This window comes from Taeniopygia guttata, chromosome 12 (genome assembly GCF_048771995.1).
Source record: "Taeniopygia guttata chromosome 12, bTaeGut7.mat, whole genome shotgun sequence".
In the NCBI taxonomy this organism is placed as follows: domain Eukaryota; kingdom Metazoa; phylum Chordata; class Aves; order Passeriformes; family Estrildidae; genus Taeniopygia; species Taeniopygia guttata.
Genome location: NC_133037.1, coordinates 10,772,781 through 10,797,293, shown reverse-complemented (window position 1 = coordinate 10,797,293; position 24,513 = coordinate 10,772,781). Strand labels below are relative to the sequence as shown.

At 40.7% G+C, this 24,513-nt stretch overlaps 1 protein-coding gene across 4 annotated transcripts in view; it reads left to right on the top strand.

Moving 5' to 3' along the window:
* CHCHD6 (coiled-coil-helix-coiled-coil-helix domain containing 6) overlaps positions 1 to 24,513 on the top strand; it is a 109,330-nt gene that overhangs the window by 44,974 nt on the left and 39,843 nt on the right. For 3 of the 4 annotated variants that reach the window (XM_041718645.2, XM_030282730.4, NM_001245328.1), the window contains 1 exon segment: positions 12,274 to 12,344. In XM_041718645.2, coding sequence (XP_041574579.1) covers positions 12,274 to 12,344 — 71 coding nt within the window. 4 annotated transcript variants of the gene reach the window in all.

Below are 24,513 nucleotides of genomic sequence, written 5' to 3'. Positions count from 1 at the left end.
CTCATTGCCTAATAGTTTAAATTTCTGATTCATCCCTCTTTGTGCTGTTTACATGCTTGTTTATAAGCAGAATTGGTATTTATAACTATGTGTGTGTATATTTATATAGATAACAGTGTTACCAGTAAAAGAGGTGCTGCATTTCTAATGGAAAGCAGCACTTGCACACCCCACCCCCTCCCCGTCTCTCACCTGTTTTCACTGAGGTCAGTTGTACCTCAACAGCAGCTACATCACCCTGCTGCAATAAATACCAGTGCTGCCTGTTATTTCTGTGTAATTCACCAACCAGTGTACAATTAATTTCTGGCCCTGTTATTGCACTATTGGCTATTTTATGAAGCTGTAGAGAGTTAGCACAGTGAATTGATTAAATGTGTTCCAGACCTTAGGCTGGATTCTGTGTGTCTGCTGGGATTTCAATGATTGAAGCTTGTGCTTCTCTAGGGATATTCCAGATTTAGACTTAGTCTTGGAAATTGGTTCAGGTAGAAAAAACTTCCCTGTGTGTGGAATTCACTTGCATAAGAGCCTGACTTTGGGGAATCTGAGATTTCTATTTCAGCTCACAGTGGTCCTTCCACATGTGGCAGGGAAAAGGCATTCCTATTGTGACTTAAAAAATAAAGACAACACTGGGATTTGTTTCGAAAAGGTCCTTAAAATTATGGCTCTGCCTTTACAGAATATGCTGTCATCATGTTAATGGAAAATATGGCTAATAATTACTCTATGAATTGACTCCCCGGAAGATCTCAAATTTGTGTTGAATTAAGTAGTCCAAAGATCAGCTTTTAAAAAGGAACTACTCCATATTTACAGCGGCTGTACCTTCTGAAGTGTTTAGTAGTTTACTGTGGGTGTGTTAAATACATGTTTCATGACAGCCTGGGGCCACTTCTCTGAAGGTTTTTTCCCCATCTGCCAGTCATTTTAAAAGAAACATAAATAAAAGAGCTACTCCAATTTCTTGAACATATAATGCACATTCCCCAGAGACCAGGGTGACTCAGAAGTAGCTTGTAAATAACATGTTCAATGTTTTTAGATAGATGTGTACCATCAGGCTCACAGTGAGGTCTTCAACCACTGCAAACTTGCTTTGCCTGTCGCAAAATCTCCTGGTTTCTTGATGATGAGGGGTGGATTTTTGTTTGGTTGGTTTTTGGTTTAATTGATGGTTTGGCCATGCATTCTGCTGCCCCAGGGATTATCCCAGCCACAGTTTGCCATTAAACACCTTGCCTCAAATGAAGATTTCCTGGCTCACCCATTTGCATTTTAGCTCCATTGTAAATAAATATGAAATAATGGATAATTTTGTTCTGTTTTAGTTAAAAATAATAAATATACATCTCATACACAGTAGAACAATCTGGGAGTTGTATCCTGACAAATGTGGAAAGGAGGTTGCCCAGGTAGGTGTTCAGCAGTGGAGTGGCCAGCAGGTAAAAGATGTTGCCCTGCACAGGGGACAGCAACAGTGAGGAATGGCCACAGAGCCAGGACACACTGAGAGGCTGCTGAGTCTGTGCCCATCTCCAAGAGGCCACAGAGGAGCAAGAGATGAGAGAAGAAAATGTGGGAGCTGAGATAAAGCTCTAAGCCTCTGGTTTGAGAAGACTTGTAATAACTAGGTTATTTTATGAGAAGAGCTAGCTTTTCTTTTTCTTCTCAATTACTGTGGTTCAGGTCTTTTAATAAGAAAACCAGCTTAATTCCTTCTCCTTTCTTCTGCCTCCCCATTCTTCTGAACAGAAGCCAAATTTTTTCTTTCATAATTTCAAGCTGCAAAGTTGCTTTGAGCTTGCACGCCTGGGTCAATTGAGGAGTGCCTGGGTTGTGGATTTTTTTTTTCCCCAGAGATGTCTCATGATGCACTGGACGGGACACAGAAATCATCTAATTTGCCCTGACATGCAGCAAGCTTTGAACTGCCTGGACTGTGGTTCTTGATCAGAGAAGACGACTCATATGGGCGTGTAAAAATGCTGCATTGTGTGCCTGTCTGAGCATGTATGTGCATTTTTTTAACCTCATTTTTCATAATGGTTATGTACACCGCAGAATTTCCTTTGGCTGCTTAGGGAATTAAATGTAGTGTATGAGACCTCTCACCTTTAAGTCATTTGTTGAGATGCGGCTTCCGTTGGCAGCAGCAAAAACCCATTATGCCTGATGGCTAATCACTCATTCGTGTGGCACTGAGAACTCTTCCTTCAGTTAGAGACAAGGGTTTGTTGCAGGAAGAACAAAAAAAATCCCCCACAGTAGTGTCCTAACTGTTGATTTCTGTGATAGTCACAGTGTGTCCCAGGGAGGAACACAGCATTTGTCCTTGCTGGCTGAAAACAACAGTGCTGGGTTTTGTGTGTTCATTTATTCTGTGGAGAGAGGATTTACCTCCAGGTCTGAAGTGTTTGTGGTGTTTGCTTTCATTCCCTCCTGTTGTTCCCCAGCAAAAACATAGTTCTGTCCCTTCTTTGTGTTCCTGTTGTCTGAGCTCAGGCTGTCTCTAGTTGAAGAGCTTGAATTTTTTGCTTGGTCTTGTCCAGATACAGTTGAAATACTGATTTTTTTTTTTTAATGCACCTGAAAAAAAATCCATTTATAAAAAACTCTGTTTCCTAAGCCTCTTTTTCTTACCAAGTTTATCAGCTACAGCAACAAACGCATGATAATTAGGATGCTTATACCAAAATGTTTCTTCTGGAACTTTAAGTCTACCTGTATTTCTTTTTTGTTTAAGGCCAAGTTCAAGGTCTGTTGTTGCTTGTATGCAGTAATCCTCACTGTCAGACTGTGTTTAGAGATTAAATTCTGAGTAGATTATCTTGCATCTATGGGTGTGTGGTGCACTGTGCATGTGACATTCTTCCGTCTATGTTCCTGAGAAGCCTTGGCAGCAAGATGTTGTGAGATATTTCAGGTTTATTTATATTAATAAGAAATGATTCCTATTATTGTTTAGTAGGCGAAAAGTGAGACCTGCCTTGTTGCCTTTCCCCTGTCTGGATTCTGTAATGGAAGTTCCATAATTAAGCTGGTGGTGCCCAAAAGCTGTGTAAGGCCACAGGTAACATCCTGCCCCAGAGCTATGTCTGGAGTGGTCTCTGCCAGAGTAGGGGAATGAAGGAGTTGTGTGGCTGCTCCTGCTCTCTGTGGGTGTTTGATTTTCATTTTAATGTTCACAGCTTAATAGCCCTGCTGTGAAAATGCCTCTCTCCATTGATTGGAGGTGTGTGGTCCTTCTGGGCTTCTCTTTGGAGCCTTCCCTCTTTGCCAGCTGCAGAGGTGTCTCTTCAAAACCCCTTTAGGGGAGGCAAAACAGCTGCATTAAAAAACAGGTGAAAGAGAAGATTGCTAAAAGCAGAGAGAATGAGACTGTCAAACGATGGGAAGGAAATTGTTTACAAATATTTTCTGAGTTCTTTCTTATCCCTTCTGCCATCCTTTCTCCTTTGTCCTCCCTGTGGTTTATTTTTATCTTAGGATAAACATCGTATTTATTTTCTGTTTGCTGTGTGCCGAATTTCAATCTTTTGAATGGTAAAATACATATAAAAATACTAGTATTCCTTTCTCTGGAATAACTGATGCCTTGCACAGCAAACTAGAGGTTATGTGATAATGATATTGTAAAGGCAGGCCAAAGGAATCTGTGTTAATCCATTTTCTTTTTCTTGTTATCAATGTTTTGTTTCATATTTTATTTTCCTTTTGAAATAATCATCAATAATTCTTTGTAGAAATAGTTTAATAAGTTTTTTTTGCCACCTGTAAAATACGTTGTTGCTTTATAATGTTTGTCCAACTATCACTAATAAGAGAGAATGACATAAAGTTGTCCTTTGTAATACTGTTTTTGAACTGTGGAGCTGGGAACATTTTCCAGGTATTCATTAACTGAGGTTTCTAGCTCACTGGAAGATAAGTGAACATTGTCCCCGTTTTAAAAGTGAGACCTTAATGCTTAAGGTTAGTATTTTCTATAATAGCTTTTTTCTCGTCACTTTTTGGTTATCTGGGTATAGTGTATTTCTTCAGATGTGCTGATTACCCATAAGTTGAGCTTAAGTTTTGAATAATGAGCTTCTGAGCATCTCCAGACAGAGCAGTGAGCCAGCAGGCACTTCTGAAAGTGTGGATTTGTCTGTGTCATTAACCGTGTAGAGTGACCTGTGAAGTCCTAGCAGTCTTTTTGGCTGTAATCATTAAACCAGTCTCTCCTACAGGATAAAATGGGAAGAGAGCCTGCAAGCACAGTGAGAGAACCTTGACTGAAAATACAAATACCTTCAGAAAATGCTCTGGGAGTAATAGTAATAAAGAAAAAGTACAGTGGCAAAATAAATTGCTGCTGATACAATTTTTCTTCCTCTCTCAAGTTTGCCTCTAGTATGGCAGATTTTCTCCCTTCGATAAATAAATGCAAAGATGGGAATTGCTGCCAAAAACTGTCACATTTCTGGAACTTTCAGCCCCTGATTATTCACATTAAGCCTCTCCCCCCCACCCCCCAGCAGTACAGTATTCTGAATATGTACACCCACCATTCTGTCAGATCTGTGCAGTCTGTGTCTGGTTCATCTTCTGTGTCTTTGATGTGCTCCATAACGTAGGCAAAGAGAGGTCTGATAGTCTCTCTAAAAACCTGACAGTTTGTGTGACAATCTGTCCACGAATCCACAGGCTCCTTGTCAACCAAATGAGCCTTTGAATATCAGAGGTTTCAGAACAGCGCTTGCAGCATTGCTATGCACCAAGGGGAGAGTACAACAGGCTTCCTTGTAACCTGAGAGATGTCTGCGTTTTCCTTAATCATTCCAGGGACATCTCATCATTGCTTGTTGGCTGGTTCTCAGCCCCGCACATGTCGGGGTTATTTAGCAAAGCTTGATTTACTGGAAACTGCACGTGGAGAATAATTTGTAGTTGGGGGTAGAGGAAAAACCCTGGGAGGGGGTGGAACTTCCAGGCTTTGGCTTACTTCTGTTTTTCAGTGGTTTTTTTTGTTTGTTTCTTATAGTAACTCTCCTCCCTGCAGTTCCTTTACCCATGCAAGTGTATGGATATGATGCATTTTGTTCAGTATTCTCCAGTTCTATTGTGCATCCTGTTGCCTTGGGTTCCTCTATTCTGCCTTCCTCTGGGAACACAGTGTACTGCATTCCTTAGCTACCTGTTGTGTGAAAGGATGGGGTCATGAATTTAACTCAGCTTTTTTTTTCAACTGGGACAGGAGCTGTTAACTGAGCCAGCTGCTGCAGTTTATAAATGGGACTTAGGGATATTCTCAGCAGAGAAAGATGGAAGTTTTAGCTGCAGCATGACTGTCCGAGGTGGTGGGAGTTTTGTTGGAGGCTCTGTCAAATACCAGCTTTGGCACGATGGCATTAAATCTTAACTAAAATGTTCCTTCCTTCCTTCCTTCCTTCCCAAAATAAGCTCCTGTGACAGGCCTGACAGGGGAATGTGCTTCGTATCTTTTTTATTGTATGACAAGTATTTGATGGCTGCCAGTTTTGTTTGATGGGGTTTTTTCCCCTCTTTATTCCCCCTTGAAAGTGCTGGTCAGCCTTTGAGTGAAACTTCCGCCTGCATTTCTTAGCACTCTTGATATTCTGGCAATTTCCTTCTTTCTTCTCTGTTTCCTTTGGCATTGATTTCTCTGCATTCCTGTCACTCTCTCAGGGACAATGCCCAGTTGTTTGAGGCAGCATCCTGTGATCTCGGAGCTCATCTGATTGTGTGGTGGATCTGCTGGTAGGACCCAAGTGCCCCTGCAGGATGAGCTGTCAGCTGCCCAGCACAGGTGCTGGGGTTTGGCAAGTAGTGCTGTGCCCTTAATGCCATGGACACCACGTTATCTGCACAGGGCAGCCACATGCAGGACTCCTCCCAAGCAGATGCTGAAAACTCTTGATGTTTAATCGATGCCTGGGAAGCCTGTTTACCTGCACTTGTCAGGTGTAATTGATTCAGGCATTTACTGTGAGTTTCTTACCTTAGCTAAACTTCCAGCTGGGAGGAGACTGAGGTGATACTCCCCTGCACCAGTACTGGCATTAATCTGGGCCTTTCACAAAGCTGTTGCTGTCCTTTTCAGAAAGCCTGAGTTACCTGCTGGAATTTTATGGCCTTTCTCTTTGAAGCTGCTTTTACTTTCCAGAGTTTGTTTAAAGAATTGGCAATGCTTTGTTTGTAGTCTTTCAGAAGGGTGTGCTTTAAAGCAACCTCATATAAGCACAGTGTTTCTTTCTCTTTTCTCCTTCTTCTCCTTTTAATTGCTTCTGTAGTATTCATTTCTTTTTTGCTGGTTGCCTTTCTGACTTGAAGATAACAGGCTTTTCTGCCTGCTTCTAGTGATGCACTTGAAGCTTTTGGAAGTCCCTAAACCATTTTGCTGTGGGGTACCTGTTTTTAATTAGACTCTTCCCAGGGTACCTTCATAGACAGTCTGACTATGGTGTGGGATTGCAGCCTGGGTCTGTAAACCCATTTTCACTTGGATGGAGTATCTCTGTGTGGGACCCTCGTTCTGGGAAGTCCTGGGATGCATATTTTTATTTGAGTCACCATGTGCTTTAAGGACTATAGCTTAACCTTTTTGTACCTAGTTTGTTATCTATAGGATAAACCCAGCTATGTTCCTTCTCTCCAGCTCTGCCTCCCTCAAGCTTTGTAGAGATAGGTGTTCTGTGGGATTTTGTCTTTAAGAAGCTTTCTAGATATGCTACAGAATTAATATTTTGCTTTCAACTCAGGATAATATTGCAGACATGAGAAGATCTGTTCAAAGAGGAACGTACTGCTCCTGACTAGTTTAACTTGCCTGAGTTCTTACTGTGGACACTACTCTCTTTATGCTTTCTCTGAATCTTAATCCAAAATTTATGATCTCACAGCTTATTGCCGAAGGAAAGAATAGAATGGAACAAATTCAATGCTCTCATTTCGTTATTGGTCTCAGCGGGAGGAATGGATGAACCCACACATGAACAGCAAACAACAGAGCTGTGTTTAGAAGTTGGCTTTGGCTGAAAAAAAGTCTTTTTATTTTCATATCAGCAAGCTGTTTGTAGTTCCTTGCATCTTTTCTCTGTTACCTTTTAAGAAAAAAAGCATATGACCGTCCAAAAAAGCAATTTAACCCTTAACTTCTGTGCTCCAGTGATATGCTCTATAGGCATGTTTCTCTTCCTTATTAATAGGGTTTTATTTTTATGTGCATTTGATGGGAAAGAGGAAATGTGAATGAGCTAATGCCGATACAATGGGCTGAGGAGAAACGCCAGAGGAGTGAGCTCAGGAGGTGAAGAGATTGTTTCTTGCAGCATATTCTGAAATTCCCAAACTCCCTATTTTGGAGCAGTGATTGGGTGGGTTGATTTTAACACATCCATAGGGTCATCCAGTGAACAGATTGGTTTGACTCATCTGCCTCTGTACCTGTGGGAGGCATGCAGGTACATGGGGTAATTTTTCAAATCTGTTAGGAGCCGTTTGCGTGAGACTTCTGAGTGGTGAGAATGATCTACAGCGCGTGTGAACCAGAGACCTGCTGAGGTGTGGGGAACCTGGGCACAGCTTTGCTGCCCTGAGGCACTGCTGGCAGCAAAGGTGGCTCCCAAAGCTGGCACTGACCCATGTTCCTCATGGCAGCTGCTGCATCCAGGGCATGTGTGTGCTGCCTGTCCCCAAGAGTGTGCAGCGAGGCCACAGTTGTGCTGCTCCTCCGGATGGTGTGAGGTCTTATTTCTGGCTTCAGAAGCAGCTGGAAGCAGGAATTTGAATATCTTCCAGCTGACATTTGACATGTAAGAAGTAATCTTTGCTTTCCTTACCTGTTTCTCTCAGAAATTTGCGTTGTCCTTGTGGGGCACACCATGTTTTGCCCCGCTCCAGCACTGCCTCTTGTGCTTTTTTGGGTTTGAGAGGGGCTTGCAAAGGGCATTTTGCTGCAGGCTGGTGAGTGTGCATGTCAGGAGAAGGGATCGAAGCAACACGTCTGTCAGGTGCGAGGCAGATTGTACCATCCAATCTCCGGCTGTCGTCTGCAGCATTTGTCAAGGCCTCCACTGCCCTGCTCCATTTCATCAGAGCTATCACTGGCATTCATCTAGGCTGGCAGCATTTCAACAGCTGTTAATCCTCTTTGTATCTCTAAACACTATGACCACTGACAAGCTTCTATACTCTGAGGTGCCAAATATCTCAAGATATCTGTGGTGATGGTGGTTGGGATTGTTGGTTTTAAATCAAGACACCTTTTGATCTATTGACCCAAACTGAAACTGATGGAGAAATCTTCGTCCCAGTGTCAGGTTTTCAATGCTGCTGCTTGATGTTCACAAATAATTTCACCTGAAAGCTGATTAATTTTGGTTTCCTCATGCTTGTTTTGTTCAGTTTTCTGTTTTACATGTTACTGCAAGTAGCACATGTTTCACTGAAGTTGTAAGGAATGTGGTTTAATGTCAGTGTGAGAATGAGCTGGCAGGGTTTTCTCTTTATGTTTCAATTACTTTCCCTCCTGAAATAATCCTGAGAACTCAGTTTTCTGCTATTATTTTTTCTTACTTCCTTTGCTATGTGTTCTGGAAAGGGCCTGGGCAGTGTGGTGAGGTGTAGTAGTGAGTGTTGGAATTTCTCCGCATGTTTGCAGCCGAAGAGGAATGCTGAATTAAAATTATTCCAAATTTAGCTCAAAGTTTTAGAACTGATTCCCTTTGGAAGGGAATTTTTAGCACAGGGGTGTTTTGGAAGAGTGGAGAGCAAGGGTATAGCAGCAAATCTGTTGTAGAAAAACACAGGGTAAAGAAAAGTGGTTCTGTTGCACTTTAGGCTCTGGTTATGTATTTTTACAACTTCTGGTGTTTTTATTATTTGCTACAAACAATCATTTAATAGCAGGCAAAAATTTTTCAAACTAACATTTCTTTGCTTAGTTTGTTTGTCTTCTCTGGAGAGCTCTCTCCCCATATGACAAAGCTGTGTTGTTCTGAAGTTGACTCCCCTAAGGCTCAGCTTTATTGAGAGAAGTGAAACATTTTAGGTGGTTCATTCATTCTTTCTGTGTCTTTTGTTATTTGAGCTCTTACGGTGTCCTTTGGTCATGTTTTTAAACTTATTTCTGCAACTAAGACTGCCAGGAGCTTTATTTAATAATAGTTGAGGTCTTATGTTCAACTTTTTCTTTGTGAGCTGCCATTTTATCTCAAGCATCAAATAATGTGAAAGTAAATTAAAAGCAGCGTTCATGTCTTGTAATTTCATGTGGAATGTTCTCTCTTTTACTGTACCTCTGAATATCGTTTTGTGAAGATAAAGGACTTCACTAAGACTACAGGCAGCTCAGACTTTGTTTCAAGTGCAAATACCACACCTTGATCCTGCTGAATAGCCCTTGTCTGGAGGCGACCCTGCTGAAGTTGGGGGAAGTGCTCAGATGGTTCCTGGCTTAGCTCCTTGTTTGCAACGATATTATAAAGCCCTCAAAGTTCTAGGCCACTAGAACGTTCTCTCCTGCCATAGCATGGTGGGTAAACTGCTGAAAATCAAGCAGATCTTGTGTCTGAAGTAGTATAGATGAGAATACTTGGAAAATTATTCTCTGTTAGTAGAAGCCCCAGATTACAGAGCCTGCTGTGTCTGTGCCCGTGCTGAAAGGCCCTTCTCTTGCCCATTTAGCCCATTTGTTGCTCATTTAATGTTTAGGACAAAAGGGAATGTGACTTTACCAAAGTTGGAAAGGGTCTAAAGACCAAGGAAAATGTATTTTAAAAATCTGCTTGTTGAACAAACTCAGATTTAATGGTAGCCCTCTGTTTTTATTGCTCAGGGAAGCATTTAAAGGTACTGATTCATAGCATTAGAAAGATTGATTTATTTGTTTTAGAGTTTTTGGAGGGCAGAGGTCTGAACCAACAGCAAGAGGCCCAGTTGGATCATAGAGAAAGACGTTTCCTTTTAATTTTTAAAACTCAGCAGCTTTATCTGCAGGTTGAAGGTGTTCTATGTCCCTCCTCAATCTTTGCATGATGCCTGGTGGTTGCTTTGAGACCAAGTCTTTCCTCCTTCCCCTCGGTGAGATTCTTGCCTCTGTTCAGGCTCTCACTTGCCTGCCTTTAGCAGCTTCAGAATTCAGAACTAAAGCCTGGGTTCCTTTCCCAGTTATTTTTGTCTGTGCCTGTAGCTGATGCTGTTGAAGATGAGCCTGACCGAAGTGCTGGGCAGTTGAACTCTCTAATAAAGCATGTGAGGTTGCGCCACAACCGCTTTAATCGACAGCACATCCAGCAAATGATTCTGTTGGCTATCGTTACTTTCTTCAGGTGGGTTAAACACAACCTCATGCTGGGTCTCACGTACAACATATTTGTTCCTGTTTTCTTCTCCCACTGCTGTTTCACTGCAGAGTGCTGCAGGCTAATAGTGTCTGATGGGACTACTTCCTATTGCCTGAAGAATGTTTAAATTTGCTACCTTGCTTTCTCTTTTTCCCACTTTCTCTCATTCTGATCTCTCAGATCCAGTCCCTTTGAGAAATCAGACAGTATGAAATATGAAAATTGCTTAGGTAGTAATTGGAGAAATGGTGAGACCTTTGAAGCCCAATGGAGATAACGCTTACATCTACTTATTCACATTATTTAATTTTTAATGGCAGATTTAATTAATGAAGCACAGGTCTTGTGGTTTCATGTGTGAATAAGTAACAGCAGGGAGCTGTAAGTCATGAGGTCTGTTTACAGGCCAGAGAAAAAGGCACCATTAAAAGCTGAACTTTTCAATATAGGAAGGAGAAAAATGGATTTAATAACATTGAAGTTTGACCACGCTGTAACGAGTAAGTAAACAAAAACGTTAATGATAATTTGCCGGTAAAATGCATTTTGAAGTGGTTAGTCCTTCATGATTCCTCAGTTTAAATCTGTCTCCTAGGTCAAAATTTGAAAAAGCAAAATCTGTTCTGTGTTTCTTTTGGTATGTAACATAAATTTAGGCACTAAAGATAAAACACTTAAATATAGCACCTTGAAGTCCAGGTTCTGAAAACCTTTATAAACCTTTCAATTAGCTGAGCTTCACACAACTTCAGAGATACAGGCAGCTGTTATCCCTCACTTGCAGATGGAAAATGGTTACTTGCCCAAGATTGCACAAGTGGCAGAACCACTAATAGAACTTGAGTTATATCTGTCCTTTCCTTTTTCCAACCACTGAACAGTAAGTGTTGGCTCATCATGCGCAGGACCAGCTGCATTTATGGGAAAATAAATGAAGAAGGGCAAGAATAGTATTCTATATAAAATGACCAAATTTGGAGAGAGACGAGATAGCAGCTCAAACTGGCCCTAAATGAATAGCTATCCTCGCTTTCAATACCATTTTGTCACTTTTTTTGATTGATTATTGCATATTTTCTGCTTGTGCCTTTTCAGAGTAAGAGCCTTGCAGATGAGCTTTGAGCGAGGCGGTTGCCAGTGGAGTCCAGCAGCTTTGCCTGAGGCAGCTTTTTCAGCAGTTTAGTGACAGAGACCTTGTAGTGCCCTCACTGGGGGAGTGCAGCCCTTCCCTCCTGCTGACTGTGCCTGGGAGGCTCCTCAGTGCAGCCCAGAGGAGGAATTCATCCTCCACATTTAGTGACTGAGCAGTTGTGAGCTAAAACTTTCTATGCAAGTTCAGGAGGATTTAATGCAAACCTCTTAAGCCCTGCAGCAAGGCACTCAAGACTGTTTGGCAGCACCTTAACTGAGACCTGATACGCCTCCCTATGTTGTTAGAAGGGAAACAGGCTGCATAATTTTCTTTTAAAGAATAAGTAACATAAGTAGAAGCACTGAAATGTAAAATGGATTTTCCAGTGCTAGCAGCCAATTTTGATACTTGCATGTCAGTAACTTACACGATCCTTCACAGCAATTAATGAAAGAAGAGAACAAAACATGACCCAACTCAAAATAGCTCTGTGCTGGAAACACCTTGTTTTTGTGGTTACATGGAATAACCAAAGCTCATGGTTGGTTGGTAGTGACCTTTTCCCCTTTTTCATTTCACAAAAATGAACCTTGAAATGAAGGCTGTGTTGTGGCCTTGATGCATTTTGTTGAAAATAAAATCGACTCTTAAGTATTTCTGGCGTTCTTTGAACTGAATATTCTTTTTGTTGTTGGAAATTGTTATTAATTATAGAAGATGACTTTGTGACAAGATAAGATCTGATATGCCTTTAATTTTTAGAGCTGAGCATTCTATTCTTTGTTTCAGAATGCAGAGATCTACAAGATGACATCTGAGCAGTATCAGGAGGCAGCCACCAAGGCAGAGGAACGGATAAAGTGAGGAGCCATTTTTGTTCTTTTCAGCAGTTCCAGTTGCATTCCATAACATTTTTTGTGTAGCTTCTGGATGTTCCTGTAAACAGATTGTGAAGGTATTTAATGTCAAGTACTGAGGGGGCTGAGGGGGTGCTGAGGTGGCATCTTCTCTTTCTGTGTCAAGCTTGACAGAATTTAGTATAAAGTTGATAGGTTTTGCAAGGAAGGATGGGGGAGAAGAGAGGGACTTTTAAAATGAATATTAAATAGGAATATTTACTAGGGTTTTCAAAATAGCAATGGAACATGCTTAATCTGTTCCAATTTAGACCCACTGTACTTAACCTACACACTGCAGCATTGGGCTGGTGCATGGGGGTAGGAAGAATGGCACCACTTCTAAAGTTTTCATTGTCCAGGGAAAGAAAAGGTAAACAGTCTAAATCTCACGCCTGTTAGTTTCAAATTAGAGTTGTAATTTTCATGAATGCTTTCTTAGAATGGGTGCAATGATTTTTCTGGTCTTTTTTTATTTGCCTTAGCACAATAAGTGGACCTTTAATGTTGCCTTTTTACCATACGCATATATAGTGTTTAAATTATATTTGTATTTGCCAGTAGTGTTATATAAGTTATTGTTCCACATGCACTAACAGCTGCCCGAGAAAAAATATTTTCTATAATTCTTTAATATTAATGAGGCTAAAGCAATTACGCTGTCAAGAGCAGCACTCGAATCTCAGTTGGGTAAACAGTTGGCCAACATGCAATAAACTGGAGTAGCAGCATATGTAGTCCAGTTGGGTCCAATCCAGACTGTACAATACTTAATTGCATAAATAGATAATATAGTAGTGATGAATATATTAGTGGGGTGTGCAGTATATTGTGCTGTCTTTATTTAAAATTATGTTTAACTGCCAAAGTGTCACATAACCTGTTGTAATTTCACATTTTTGTTTGGACAGTCAAGCAATAAGTTGCTAAAGAAGCCAAAACAAAGCAGCTAACACATTGCTTGCATTTCCATCCTGTTTTCCATAGCAGAATTTTAAATTCTCTTTTAAAATAAAATTTTAAACATTCATAGGACATAACTTTCATATAGCCTTTGATCAATGGAATCTTTTTTTTGGATTTGTTTCTGCAAATGTGTGATCAGTTGTTGTGAACTTGTGTAGTGGTGATTTATCCTTGCTGACTTGGTAAAGGAAGTGATTGGGACCTGGGACTGTGTTCTTCACTTACTAGTACAGACTGTAACTACCTTATTCCTACAGATTCCTTGGGCTGTCTTCTTTGTAGCAAAAAGAGACACCTGCCCTAATGTGAATTTTGTGTGAAAAAATAACATGGCTGGGGGTGTCGTGAAAAGGGACAAGATGAGTGGCATGAGTGAAACTGAAGGTGAAGTTGAATATCATGCATTCTAGTTCTTTACAGCAGAAATTGCCAGCATTTGCCAGGATTGCAGTGAGCTGAGCTTTGGAGTTCATGATCTGGGACTGATAATGCCCTTTGATAATTGTACATGCAACAAGAATCTTTGCTTTCCCCCATCAGCCTGCAGTGTGTCACTTCCATCAGCATGCAGTGACCCTTTTCAGATTGTTGCTTTGTCTACAACACACTGTGGAAACACTCCTGAAGTGTTCTTGTGCCTCACACCTGGGTCATGATAGGCTGGGACAGGGTCAGGGGAAGGTTCCTTCCTACACTGGCATCCATTCTCAATTGGTAGGACTTGAAGTCTGTGTGTTGTGTGGTTCTCTTGTTAGGCATCCTACATTCAAGTCTTTCTACAGCCTGTTTATTGTAATACCCTACCAGATCCTGTGACTTCCCTGGAAGGAATAGTTTGCTTATCCTGTTTTGCTCTTTTGTATTAGACACACAATTAGACACACAAGCACAGTTGGTGCTAAGGTAGGTTAGACTGATTCATGCAGATCTAATTCTTTGATTTGCAGGAATAAACTGACACTCCTGCAAAATTATGTGAAATGGAATATTAGCCAAAGGATGAATGAGGTACAGGTCTGCCTGTTTCTGATGCTGGACCATGATATCTCCTTAAGGAAAGGAGACCAGGAGTGGCACTTTCTCCAGCTGCAGAGAGTGCATTTCCTTCACCATAGTGTCTCTTCCCAAGCTTCTGGTGTCCCTGTTGCACTGTGGAGACCTGCCCCTGGCACTTGCGCCTTGTCAGACCAGTCTACCCTGTGTTTGTTCTCTGCTACTGTGTATCATCAGAGCTGATGGAGGAAAAGGGAAATAGGACTGCGGTTCTTTCCACTGTGTTTTTCAGAATCTGTGTTGAAGCAAAGAGAAGAAACAAAACCCCAGAGTTTTCTCGGCATTTAATGACTTTTGTAATTCTTTTATCAACACTTACAGCTCTGCAAATTGGTCAAGTGTTCCACGGACTGTTTCCACTCCTTAGTGATTGGGAAGCATTGCAGGATTTAGAAATATTGTACACCTTTCCACCAGTGGCCCTTCACAGCATGCCTGCGAGGTAGGCAAGTAAACCTTCCTATCTCCCTTTGTATAAAAACAGAAGTGAAGTACTTAGTGCTGAGCTTCATATTAAATCACTGACACAGCCATTAGCTCTTGGTTTCCACTTCAAGGCTTGATGCCTGCATGGCCTGACTTGTGCAATGGACTTTGTTCCTCATCTCTTCACCTGAAGCCAGCCTGCTCTCGTCTCCACATAACTCCTATCAGAGGGTCTCCTCCTCCTTTGTTCTGCACTCTGTCAAACCCATTTTATTTCCTCCCAGGAAAAAGATCCTAGCAACGATACCACTGAGCACAGCTTTCAGCACCTTAAGCAACTTGCCCTTGTTGCTTCCATGCTGTGGTGAATTGGATAGTTGCCATGGACATATTGTCTCAACTATGTTGTTATAATTGGTACATTATTATTTTTCTCTTTTGTTAACCAACAGAATTAAAGTCAGGGGACCTAGAACTTCCCCTGCCTTCTTTCCCTGTTTAGCAAACTGTGCACATCAGTAACCACCCACAAAGGAAGCAGCGTGTAAATAAAAAGCCAGTGCTCCCCACCCTTCCCTTCATTCCACATCCTTTTCTCAGTGTTCACAGAGCCATGACTCAGACTGGGTTTAGAGAAGACAACTTGCTAATCCCCTCCCTGCTACAGAGAATAAAATGGCATTTCATTCCAAGCTGTATTAATGCACTCGCTCCAGGGATAAAGCAGCACTCCCAAAAGGCACTGGCCAAATTTTCTTTCTGTTGCGTTGTCTTTGTCTTCTTTTGAGTGTTACATTTAGATTAGCTTCTGAGGATTAAATGTTATTACAGTCCCTGAATCTGTTAAAGGGAAGGAAAAAAACATCAGTAAGGAGGTTATGGTTTAGTGCAGCACTCTAGATTTATCCTCAATATGCTGGTTTGGGTTTTTGTTTGTTTGGTTGGTTTTTGTAATTTATTTTATTTTGTGAAGGTGGTCTTACACTTTTTAAAATATTTATTTATTTTTGTAGTTGTTACTTTTGGATGCAAGGATTGGCCTGGGTGGGGGTGTGACTCTAAAAGGTAAAGCTGCAGGAGTTGGGTGAGGGGATTAGGAAGCTGTTAAAAGATAAAATTGTCTGAAGCTGAGTTTCCCTCTGAGATCTCCCTATAGTTTTCAGAACTGTTTCTGAAGCTGCTTACTGATGACTCTATTGCTTTGCATGTTGTGCTGAGGGGACTGCATATGCTTTGTGCTGTTATCAAGGAGTGCATAAAGAATGTCAGTTGATCTTATCCTGGAGATCAGCTGTGAATCCAAGGCAGCTTTCCGATGGAGAAGCTGCCAAAGGGATTTACTCCATTTAGGACTTACTATGTGAGAGTTTCATTTAATGGTCCTAAGATCTTTAAACTTAATGGACATGAGTATTTAAGGTGATTACATTAGAGAAACTAGCAAGTAGTAAGTATCCTCCTGGCTGAATGTGGAGTAGAAAACCACTCTGACTCAGTGAGAGTAGGGGAAGAACGTTCATAGATGCATTGTCTTGCTGGCAACAGAGAATGTTGGTACTCATGGAAATGAAGGTTTTATTGAATTACACAAGATTTTATGAGGCTGATGGCCCCTCAGAATGGCAAGATTCAGTGCAACCTAGAGAAACTATGTTTTTTTTGTTTCTTTGTGTAGATATGGAAAGCTTATGAAACAATTATGTGGTGATACTTGAGTTAATCTTGAAGTCTGCTGTGAGGCCTTGGGTATTTCAACAGAGGACTGTACCCAGGAGACAAGGTCTGAAAGAGTTATTATATGGACAGTTGTGAAGCCAAAGGAGAAGGGTAAAGACATCATAGTTTTCAAATAAAATTGCTCTGGGATTTCTCCTATCATTGGATTAGATAAATGATTAATTTAGTGTTGAAATTAAGAGCCTCTCCAATAGAAATTTACGAGTACTCAGGAGTAAGAGATTGACTGTTACTGAAAGCTCATCCATAGCCTTACTTCAGCATAGACCTTTTGTGCCCTGCAGTGATGATATCTTCACCAAAATTATTTAACTTCGTCCCAGTCCTGTTCTTCCCTTGGTGCTTGGTTTGTGCTAGTTGTTCCTTCTTCTGTCTGCACTGAGTCTGTTTCATAATCTTCAAATAAAGAGATGGGTTATTAGTCAAAGCTTTTCTGTTTCTCACTTTTATAAAGCTTCTTTTAGTATGAAATTAAAATATTCTCTAAGAGATTATAATGCATGAGTTTCCTCAAGTTTAATTCAGAAGAGGGTAAAAGTATATGGGTGAATTTTGACTGTGTCATTTTACCTGTTGTGCATTTTACTGAAAGAAAACGTTTCTGATCGCTTTCAGTTCTGCTTCACACAGTTTTTCACTCATTACCTTAGCATGTAAACATTTTCCTTATGAATTCTGGAAGGTCTATTGTTAACTGCTTGTACCAGTGCATTGATTTCCTTGCAACGTATATTCCCCTACTGCTTTAGGAATATGGTATGTGAAAACAGAAGTTGAATATGTGCAGTGGATTTGCATAAATTTTCCAATTGGGCCAGATTATTCTTTTTTTGAAACAAATTTTAAATCTTGAAAATTTATTAGATTGTGTGCTTTATCCAAGCTGTTGAATGTTCTTTCTGAAGTTCAGTTCTTGAGGATTACTAAGATGCTGCTTCTAAATAAGATTTTTGTTTTGCCCAGTTAGTAAAATGAGTAACATTCAATCTAATGTTCACAGTATTGTGTTTCCTCTCATGCGTGATGAGAGATGAGTCCAGTGAACTGAGATTGCAGTTCTGTTAGTGCTGAAAAACTGGTGTCTCTTCAAAATTGCAGGAGCATTTCTTCACCGCTACCTTGGCAGAACTTGGGCATTTATAAAATAAGATCTTGAGCAAGGACTCGAATAGCAAAGGAAGAGGTGCCAAAAACTCCATGTAGTCTTTTAGGGATGTTTCTGTTGCTATTGATTTTTACTTGAAAAGCACTTGTTTTTTGTAGTAATGTTGCCTTTATAAAGCCCTTAGATCAGGGTTTGTTGGCAGGCCAAATCCAGATTGTTTTCAAAAGCATGGATATTTGTGCAGCTGTTAAAACAAACCTCAGTCATACTTTGTGCATCAGAGGACATGAAATATTTCAGTTCACAGCTCTTTATTGTGGAGAATGCAGTGAAAATAAAAGCAGATCTCTGCCCTCACATTGGGAATTGCATATTCCAACGTGTACCATAGTGAAAGCAATGTTTCTCCAGGTTCCATAGTATCTTATTATGTATTTACAAATAATGGCAGATCCACACCAAAAGCCAGAACTTTTTATACCTTTGGCCTTCCCCTCGCCTTGGCTTGAGTTGGGAAAGGTGTCATGAATATTAATTAATGACCCAGCTTAGCCTATTCCTGCTGTGTTTTTCTGCCTCTGTCTTCAATGTGTGTATGGTGTAGTGTGCTGGTGGTAATAGCATGGGGCTGATCTGTAAAGGACTGAGGTTAAAGTTGTCTGGGGAAGCTTTCCATAAAGAGTGGTGAATTAAAGATGTCAGAAGCAATAATGCCTGAGAAACCACTTGTTACCACTGAATTAATGACTTGTTTGCTAATTAGCAGCCTGAGGCAAAGTTGAGGTAACACTCTAACAATCTGGTCATTAATTCAGTTGCAACTGATTTCAAGGGCAATGTTGCTATTTTGAACAGTAATTGTATTCCTGATTCTGGATTATACACTCTGTGTCCTTGCTGTTGAGTCAGTCTCCTCCTGAAGTCTTGGAGGGATGGTAGAAGACACCAAAGTCAAGTACCAGCAGGGGAAATTTCAGGAAACAGTTTGTTATTTAGATCAGAGCTTCTATATTTTTGTCTTCTGAGGAAATAAGGATTGTGCAGGACTGCTGTGGACACTTTGCCGTCATGGTGATGCATCTGCACAGAGGAAGTTGATGTTTAGTGCTGAGCTGATAAGATTGAAGTCCTTTTCTCCCTTATAGAAGAGAAAAACTGTCTCTGCCATCAAATTTGGCTTCAATAACTTATTTTGTTATTTATTTGTGTGATTTAGATAATTCATGAAGTTACTCTGATAAAATGGGTTTCTAGGCTACGGGATAGTCAGTCTATTGTAAGAGAACTCTGCGGGGTTTGGTTCTTTCTATACTTGCATTTTTCTTATTAGTCCTGGCAGTGTCTCCTGTTTACATGTCTGGGACATATACATACCATACCAACTATAATTCAAACTAATTTGATAAAAAAAACTGGCATTTGGAAGGCAAGAGTATTTGTTCAGGGATGATTATTGTTTCCTTGGAGAGAGCTGGTCATTATTGTGCTGACTGCAAGGACCACCAGCAGCACACTGGAGCAGCATCAGGAGGCACAGGCTCACTTCACCTGAGATGCTTCATGTGCTGTTCTCCAGACTTAGAACCATGTTATCTAAATTGTTTTCTAGAAAGTTTTTTTCTATTTTCCGAGGACAGATTTGAAACTCAAATTTCTTGAGTTTACAATATTTACTTGAAAACAAAATCAACCAAACAAACCCTCCCAACTTCCCCCCAAAACCAGACTTGTAAGACTTTTTGTGTGTGCTTGCTTTGAAAACACCATTATTGATGTTCTCTGAGGGATAAGGATCCCCTTAATGAGGATCTTTGCTGAGTCAGTGTTGAGAATTGCACAGCTTGGTAAAAGGGGGCACTGTGGTTTTGAAGTTTAGAGAATGTGGGCAGAAGCAAGGGAATTTTTTTAATAAGGTGGATGTTTAACTTCAAATCCCACCTGAACTTTAACACCGGCAGCTTCAATCTCCTCTCTAAATTTATTTTGGCATCTTTAGCAGGACATGCCACTCTGTCAGTGCAGAATATACTAATGGACTCATATTTTTGTCCATCCCTTTGTGTAGCATGAAGTAAACTATAGGAGCCTAGTGCAGTACTCAGTAGCATTTTGGAAAAGTAACTTCTGTTCAAATGGGTACTCAGGGTTTTCTTTTAAAAAAAGAACATTTAATTTACAGTGTGACATTATTATAAGATCATCTCACATAGGAGGCATTTACTGAACCTGCTGCCCCTCATGTCTTGTGGTTATATGAAATCAGCATATCACATCTTCTGTTACCTTCTTTAAAAAACTTTTGGGGAAGGTATTTAATAGACCAACAGTTCCCAGACATTATAGCACTGTCACAACCCAGATATTCTTGTAGATATTCTTGTGCTGTGTATCTTCTACAGACTGCATGCCTTCCCTTCCTGACCTGAGATCTTAAACAGTTTTTAGATGATTTTTTATCTGAAGAAAGAAAATCCCTATTTGGGTCACTTGTTGGGCTGTGTGTTGTTTTCAGATTCAGTTATTGCTTGCTATATTGCTTTTCTGCCTTGTGGGAGCTGAGCCAGCTTCCTTTCTGATTCAGAGAACTCCTTCCAGCAACAAGATTCTGACTCATTCCTGCTTGGCTTCCAGAGACTGTTTTGCTGCTAACTTTAGGCTCTTCATCTTTGCTAGTCAACTTTTAGTAGCTTGGCATCTTTGGGAAAAAATGGTGCATGGCTTTGTGGGCAGGAGATCCAGTTCTGTAAACTTCTGTATCTCTTGGCAAGTGAAGGAAGAGGCAGTAGTTTTCCTTTCATCTTCCAAACTGGCAGTTTCTCATAGCTCAGTATTCTACCATCATAATCAGTAAAGAATTTACATCCAAATGTCCATTGGAATTATCCACTTGTGTGGAAAAGTCTCTCATTATTCTAAACCACTTGCCATCTGCCATGCATAATGCTAATAGGGGTGATTAGTTATTGCATTTGCAGGTTCAGTAGGATAAGGATAATATTATTTTATATGTTTTAGTTCAGTTTTTTGCTTATTGCTACCCTTTTGCTCCCCCAGAGACCTACAGCCCACCACCACAACCCACTGTCCACAGCTTATGGGATCTAGGGAAGCCAGTTAAATTTGGTTAAAACTGCACTTGGCATAACACAGTGAAGTATAAGTGAAAGTATTTCAGGATGACCCATTGATCAAATGAGAAATGACCACTTGTGTGTGAGGATAAACCATGTCGGAGGACAGGGGAGTTTGTGCACACTGGAGTAAGTCAGATGGAGAGCTGCAACGAGCATTGCATGGGTCACACAATCTCTTTGCATCAATTTCATTATGGAAATTAAGTTGTTGTTGTTGATTTCCAAAATTAGAGGTTGATACAGAAAACTGCTAGATTTTAGTCACTTTCGACCTCCATCTGTATGTTCTAGAGTTTGGGTTTTTTTGTTTTTATTGTTTTGTTTGGTGAATGAAATGTGGTTGGGGCAGGCTGTTTCTACTGAATGCAATACAGTGTCACAGCAAGTGGCTGACACTTGAGACTTGGACTTCTGTGGTAACTTTTGTTCTCAGTGATAGAATCTAATTGCTTACACAGAAGATGATTTCAGAACAGCTTCTGCATATCTGTGATTGGAAGGAAAGGAGGTATCTGTCCTGGGAAGAACAAGGGTGCGCTGAGTGCATGAACTCCAGTGGAGAATTGCGTGGCAGTTTCAAATAAGCTGTCAAAACAGGAACTGAGATTGGGAAGTACTTGAGTGACAAATTTTGTAGGATCACAGAGTCACCTAGAAACTTACAGTACTTTAAAATATTCATTCATTTGGCACTTCATGAACAATGTATGGATAAACAGAATTGGGTGACCTGTTATTAAAATGCGGCTGTCAAGGGGAGAAAGAGAGAGGGGAAATACTGCAGGTGTGCAGGAGTGTGCTGCTGACAGAGTGACAAGACATGTGAGAAGGATTTAGACAGGAATACAGCTGCTTCAGCTGAAATTGAGGGGTAACACCCCTATTCTTCTGAAAATTGTCATGAGGTTTCACCTTTTCTTTTAGTCTGTCCCCTCTTGCTCTAAACTGTGTGTTACCTCTGCCAGATTTCTATTCCACCTGGATCAGTGGCAAAGCCTGATGAGCAGTGCTTTGAATACTTGAGGCTGATCAGATATACTTCCATCCTGATCATATTAGTATAGCCTCATGAGACATGCAGTTTGTTTACACTGTGCTAGGTTATGTAGCTTAAACATTACTGATTTTTTAGTAGACATTTGGATAATCTATTAAGCTTCTTCCATCTCTTATTTCCCTTGCCACTCAGCTGTAACACAACTCTCACCTCTTCCATTCAAACCACGTTACCAAGCTGATGTGCAGGATCAGGGAATCCCATAGCTTGTAGTGAGGGCACAGTGCTTTGTGATAGTGCAGCATCCTATGCTGAAAGTTAGCTTTCCTGGCTGTTTGTTCTGTGCTGATGAGTTTGTTATATGTGAATGAAATGCTTCAACTGTGTTTAATTTTCTGCTGTAAATGTCAAGGATGCAATAATGAGAGAGAATGAAACCTTTCTGTGTGCTGTGTATTGCATCTGTCTGAAGTAATTTTTTTCTGACATGTTAGAGAAACCATCAGAGCCAACTGCTACCCAAGGGAGGATGCAGTTTTACAGGTCAGTTAACCACCTATTGGGTTTTATGTATGTACAGTGCAGCCTGGCAGCACACCACATTTATGTGACCAAAGCATCACTGAGCTTAGTCTGAAACGTGTGTAATGGACCCTGGATATATAAACATACTAAGCAGCTATACAACGTGTCTGATTCCTTCCCAACATGCAGAAACTGCTGCTGTGTGCCCAAGGATTTACTGGCAGTGCTGCCCATGCATCTCATTGCTGGTGTCTGGGGCTGTCTCTGCTGTAGTGACTGGTGGTGACTGATGTGGTTTGCTCAAGTTACTTCAGACACTGGTCTTAGTCAAATAATGCAGCAGAAAGCAGCTAATCCAGTCACTGGATTCTGTAGCCCACATGAAATTCCAGCGTGCTGGCCCATTTAGGTTACTGCTTGCAGCTGTGTGCTGGAGCCAGCTACTTTTAAGTTGGCTTATATGAGGGATCTTTGTTTATCAGTTTCTGAGCAGAGGTATCAAAGTGTCTGGTTTAGAAACCATCAACCTGTGTCTTAATTTTTTCTGTTCAGCTTGAATGGTTTCCCAGAGTAAAATGTAAAAAGAAGATCTTGCTCTTAACTCCATCTGGAATTGCTGTTCCTCCCAGTAAAGCCAAGTGATGGTGTGTTACTCACTGTGGAGTTACTGATTTTGCACTAGACTAAAGAGCTGCCAGTTCCTAAAGCACTGAAATTGTATCTCTGCTTGGGTACTCAGATCTTCAGCTGGGTGGAAGGACCAGCAAATACATAGACCTCTTCCAGCTTTCCCTTGCTTTCCAATACTGAGTCTATAATTCTTTCAAAAAGGGAGCCTGTCAGCAGCACCTAAGTAGTAGCCATAATGCTGCATTTGAAACCTTCTGTCTCTGGGTCTGTATCCTGATGATATGGCCTTAATTGCTTTTTGCAGTGAGTTTGGGTGTTTGTCTTTGGAAACTGTTGCTTCTTGATTAATTGATGGCCATTGAGACTGGCACTTCTCCTTCTAGTGCAGTGCTTATGATAGAAATTCTCAATGTACCTTGCTTTAACCTCCCAGACACTTTGTACTTCTTCATGGGGTTTATATCCATGTAGGAATGAATTTGCCGAGACAAATGAATGCAGTTATTGACTGAAGCAGCTGTTACCTGCTGCTATTGAACAGTTAGGAGAGGGTTAAGAAGAAAACCTCTTCTGAGCCACTAGATTGGCCCTGACTAAGATGAATGTCTAATTCACTCCCAGCGTCCTTACTGCTGCCAGTAATAAAAAGCTTGCTTCACATATTCACCCCACTGCAGACGTTTCTCTTAAATTAAATATCAAGAGGACATATAATGGCACGATTCCACGCCAAGCCAATATTATCAGATTGATGTCAGCAGTGATAATAGAAGAAGGATAAGTTGATGAGATTTCATTTATTAAATAAAGTAAAGGGAATATGCAGTGATAGAAAGGATTTGGTAACTCTCGGTGTCAAAATGCAGCAAGATCGTGCTCATTTTGTCTTACCTCAAGGGATAGTAGAGAGAAGGATGCCCTTTGTTTCATTTTAAGAAAACCTCTGCCTTCTTTTCTAGACAAAGACCTGATTTAAATCTTTCCATGGAAGGGGGAGAGGAAGTTCTGAAATCATGGATTTCATGTGTGTGCAGCCTTCCTGCCCCTTGCACAGTGACAAGGCAAAGGTTTCTTTCCTCTCTGTGTTGGGGGAGGCACTGCTAATGAATTTTATTTCTAAATCCATATTTTACTTTTTCCAACCTGTCATCCTTTCTTCTTTCCTCCTCCTTTAAACAGATGAGTGTGTTTTATTGATTTAGTCTTTCATATTCTGTATGTCCTGCATGTATTTATTTCCAAAGTATTGTCAGAGCTTGTCTTCTATACTTCCATCTGCAGATATTGTGATGTAACTTCCCAGCCCAGCCTTTCTCTCCTGCCTTTTTCCTAGCTGCTGTAAATGAGCCTCTTACACCTGTTTTGATAATAGTTGTAGCAGTTGTGGCATATTTTTAGACAGAGGCCAACTGTCTACCTCATTTGGTGGTGACATATGCTTAAAACTTTCACCCACTTTAGGAGAAAGGTCAAAGCATACAAGGCTTCTGCTAGTTGTATATACAAGCCTCATCACTTTTCCACCATTTTCCTTCTCTCTCATGAGAAATCATAGTAAAA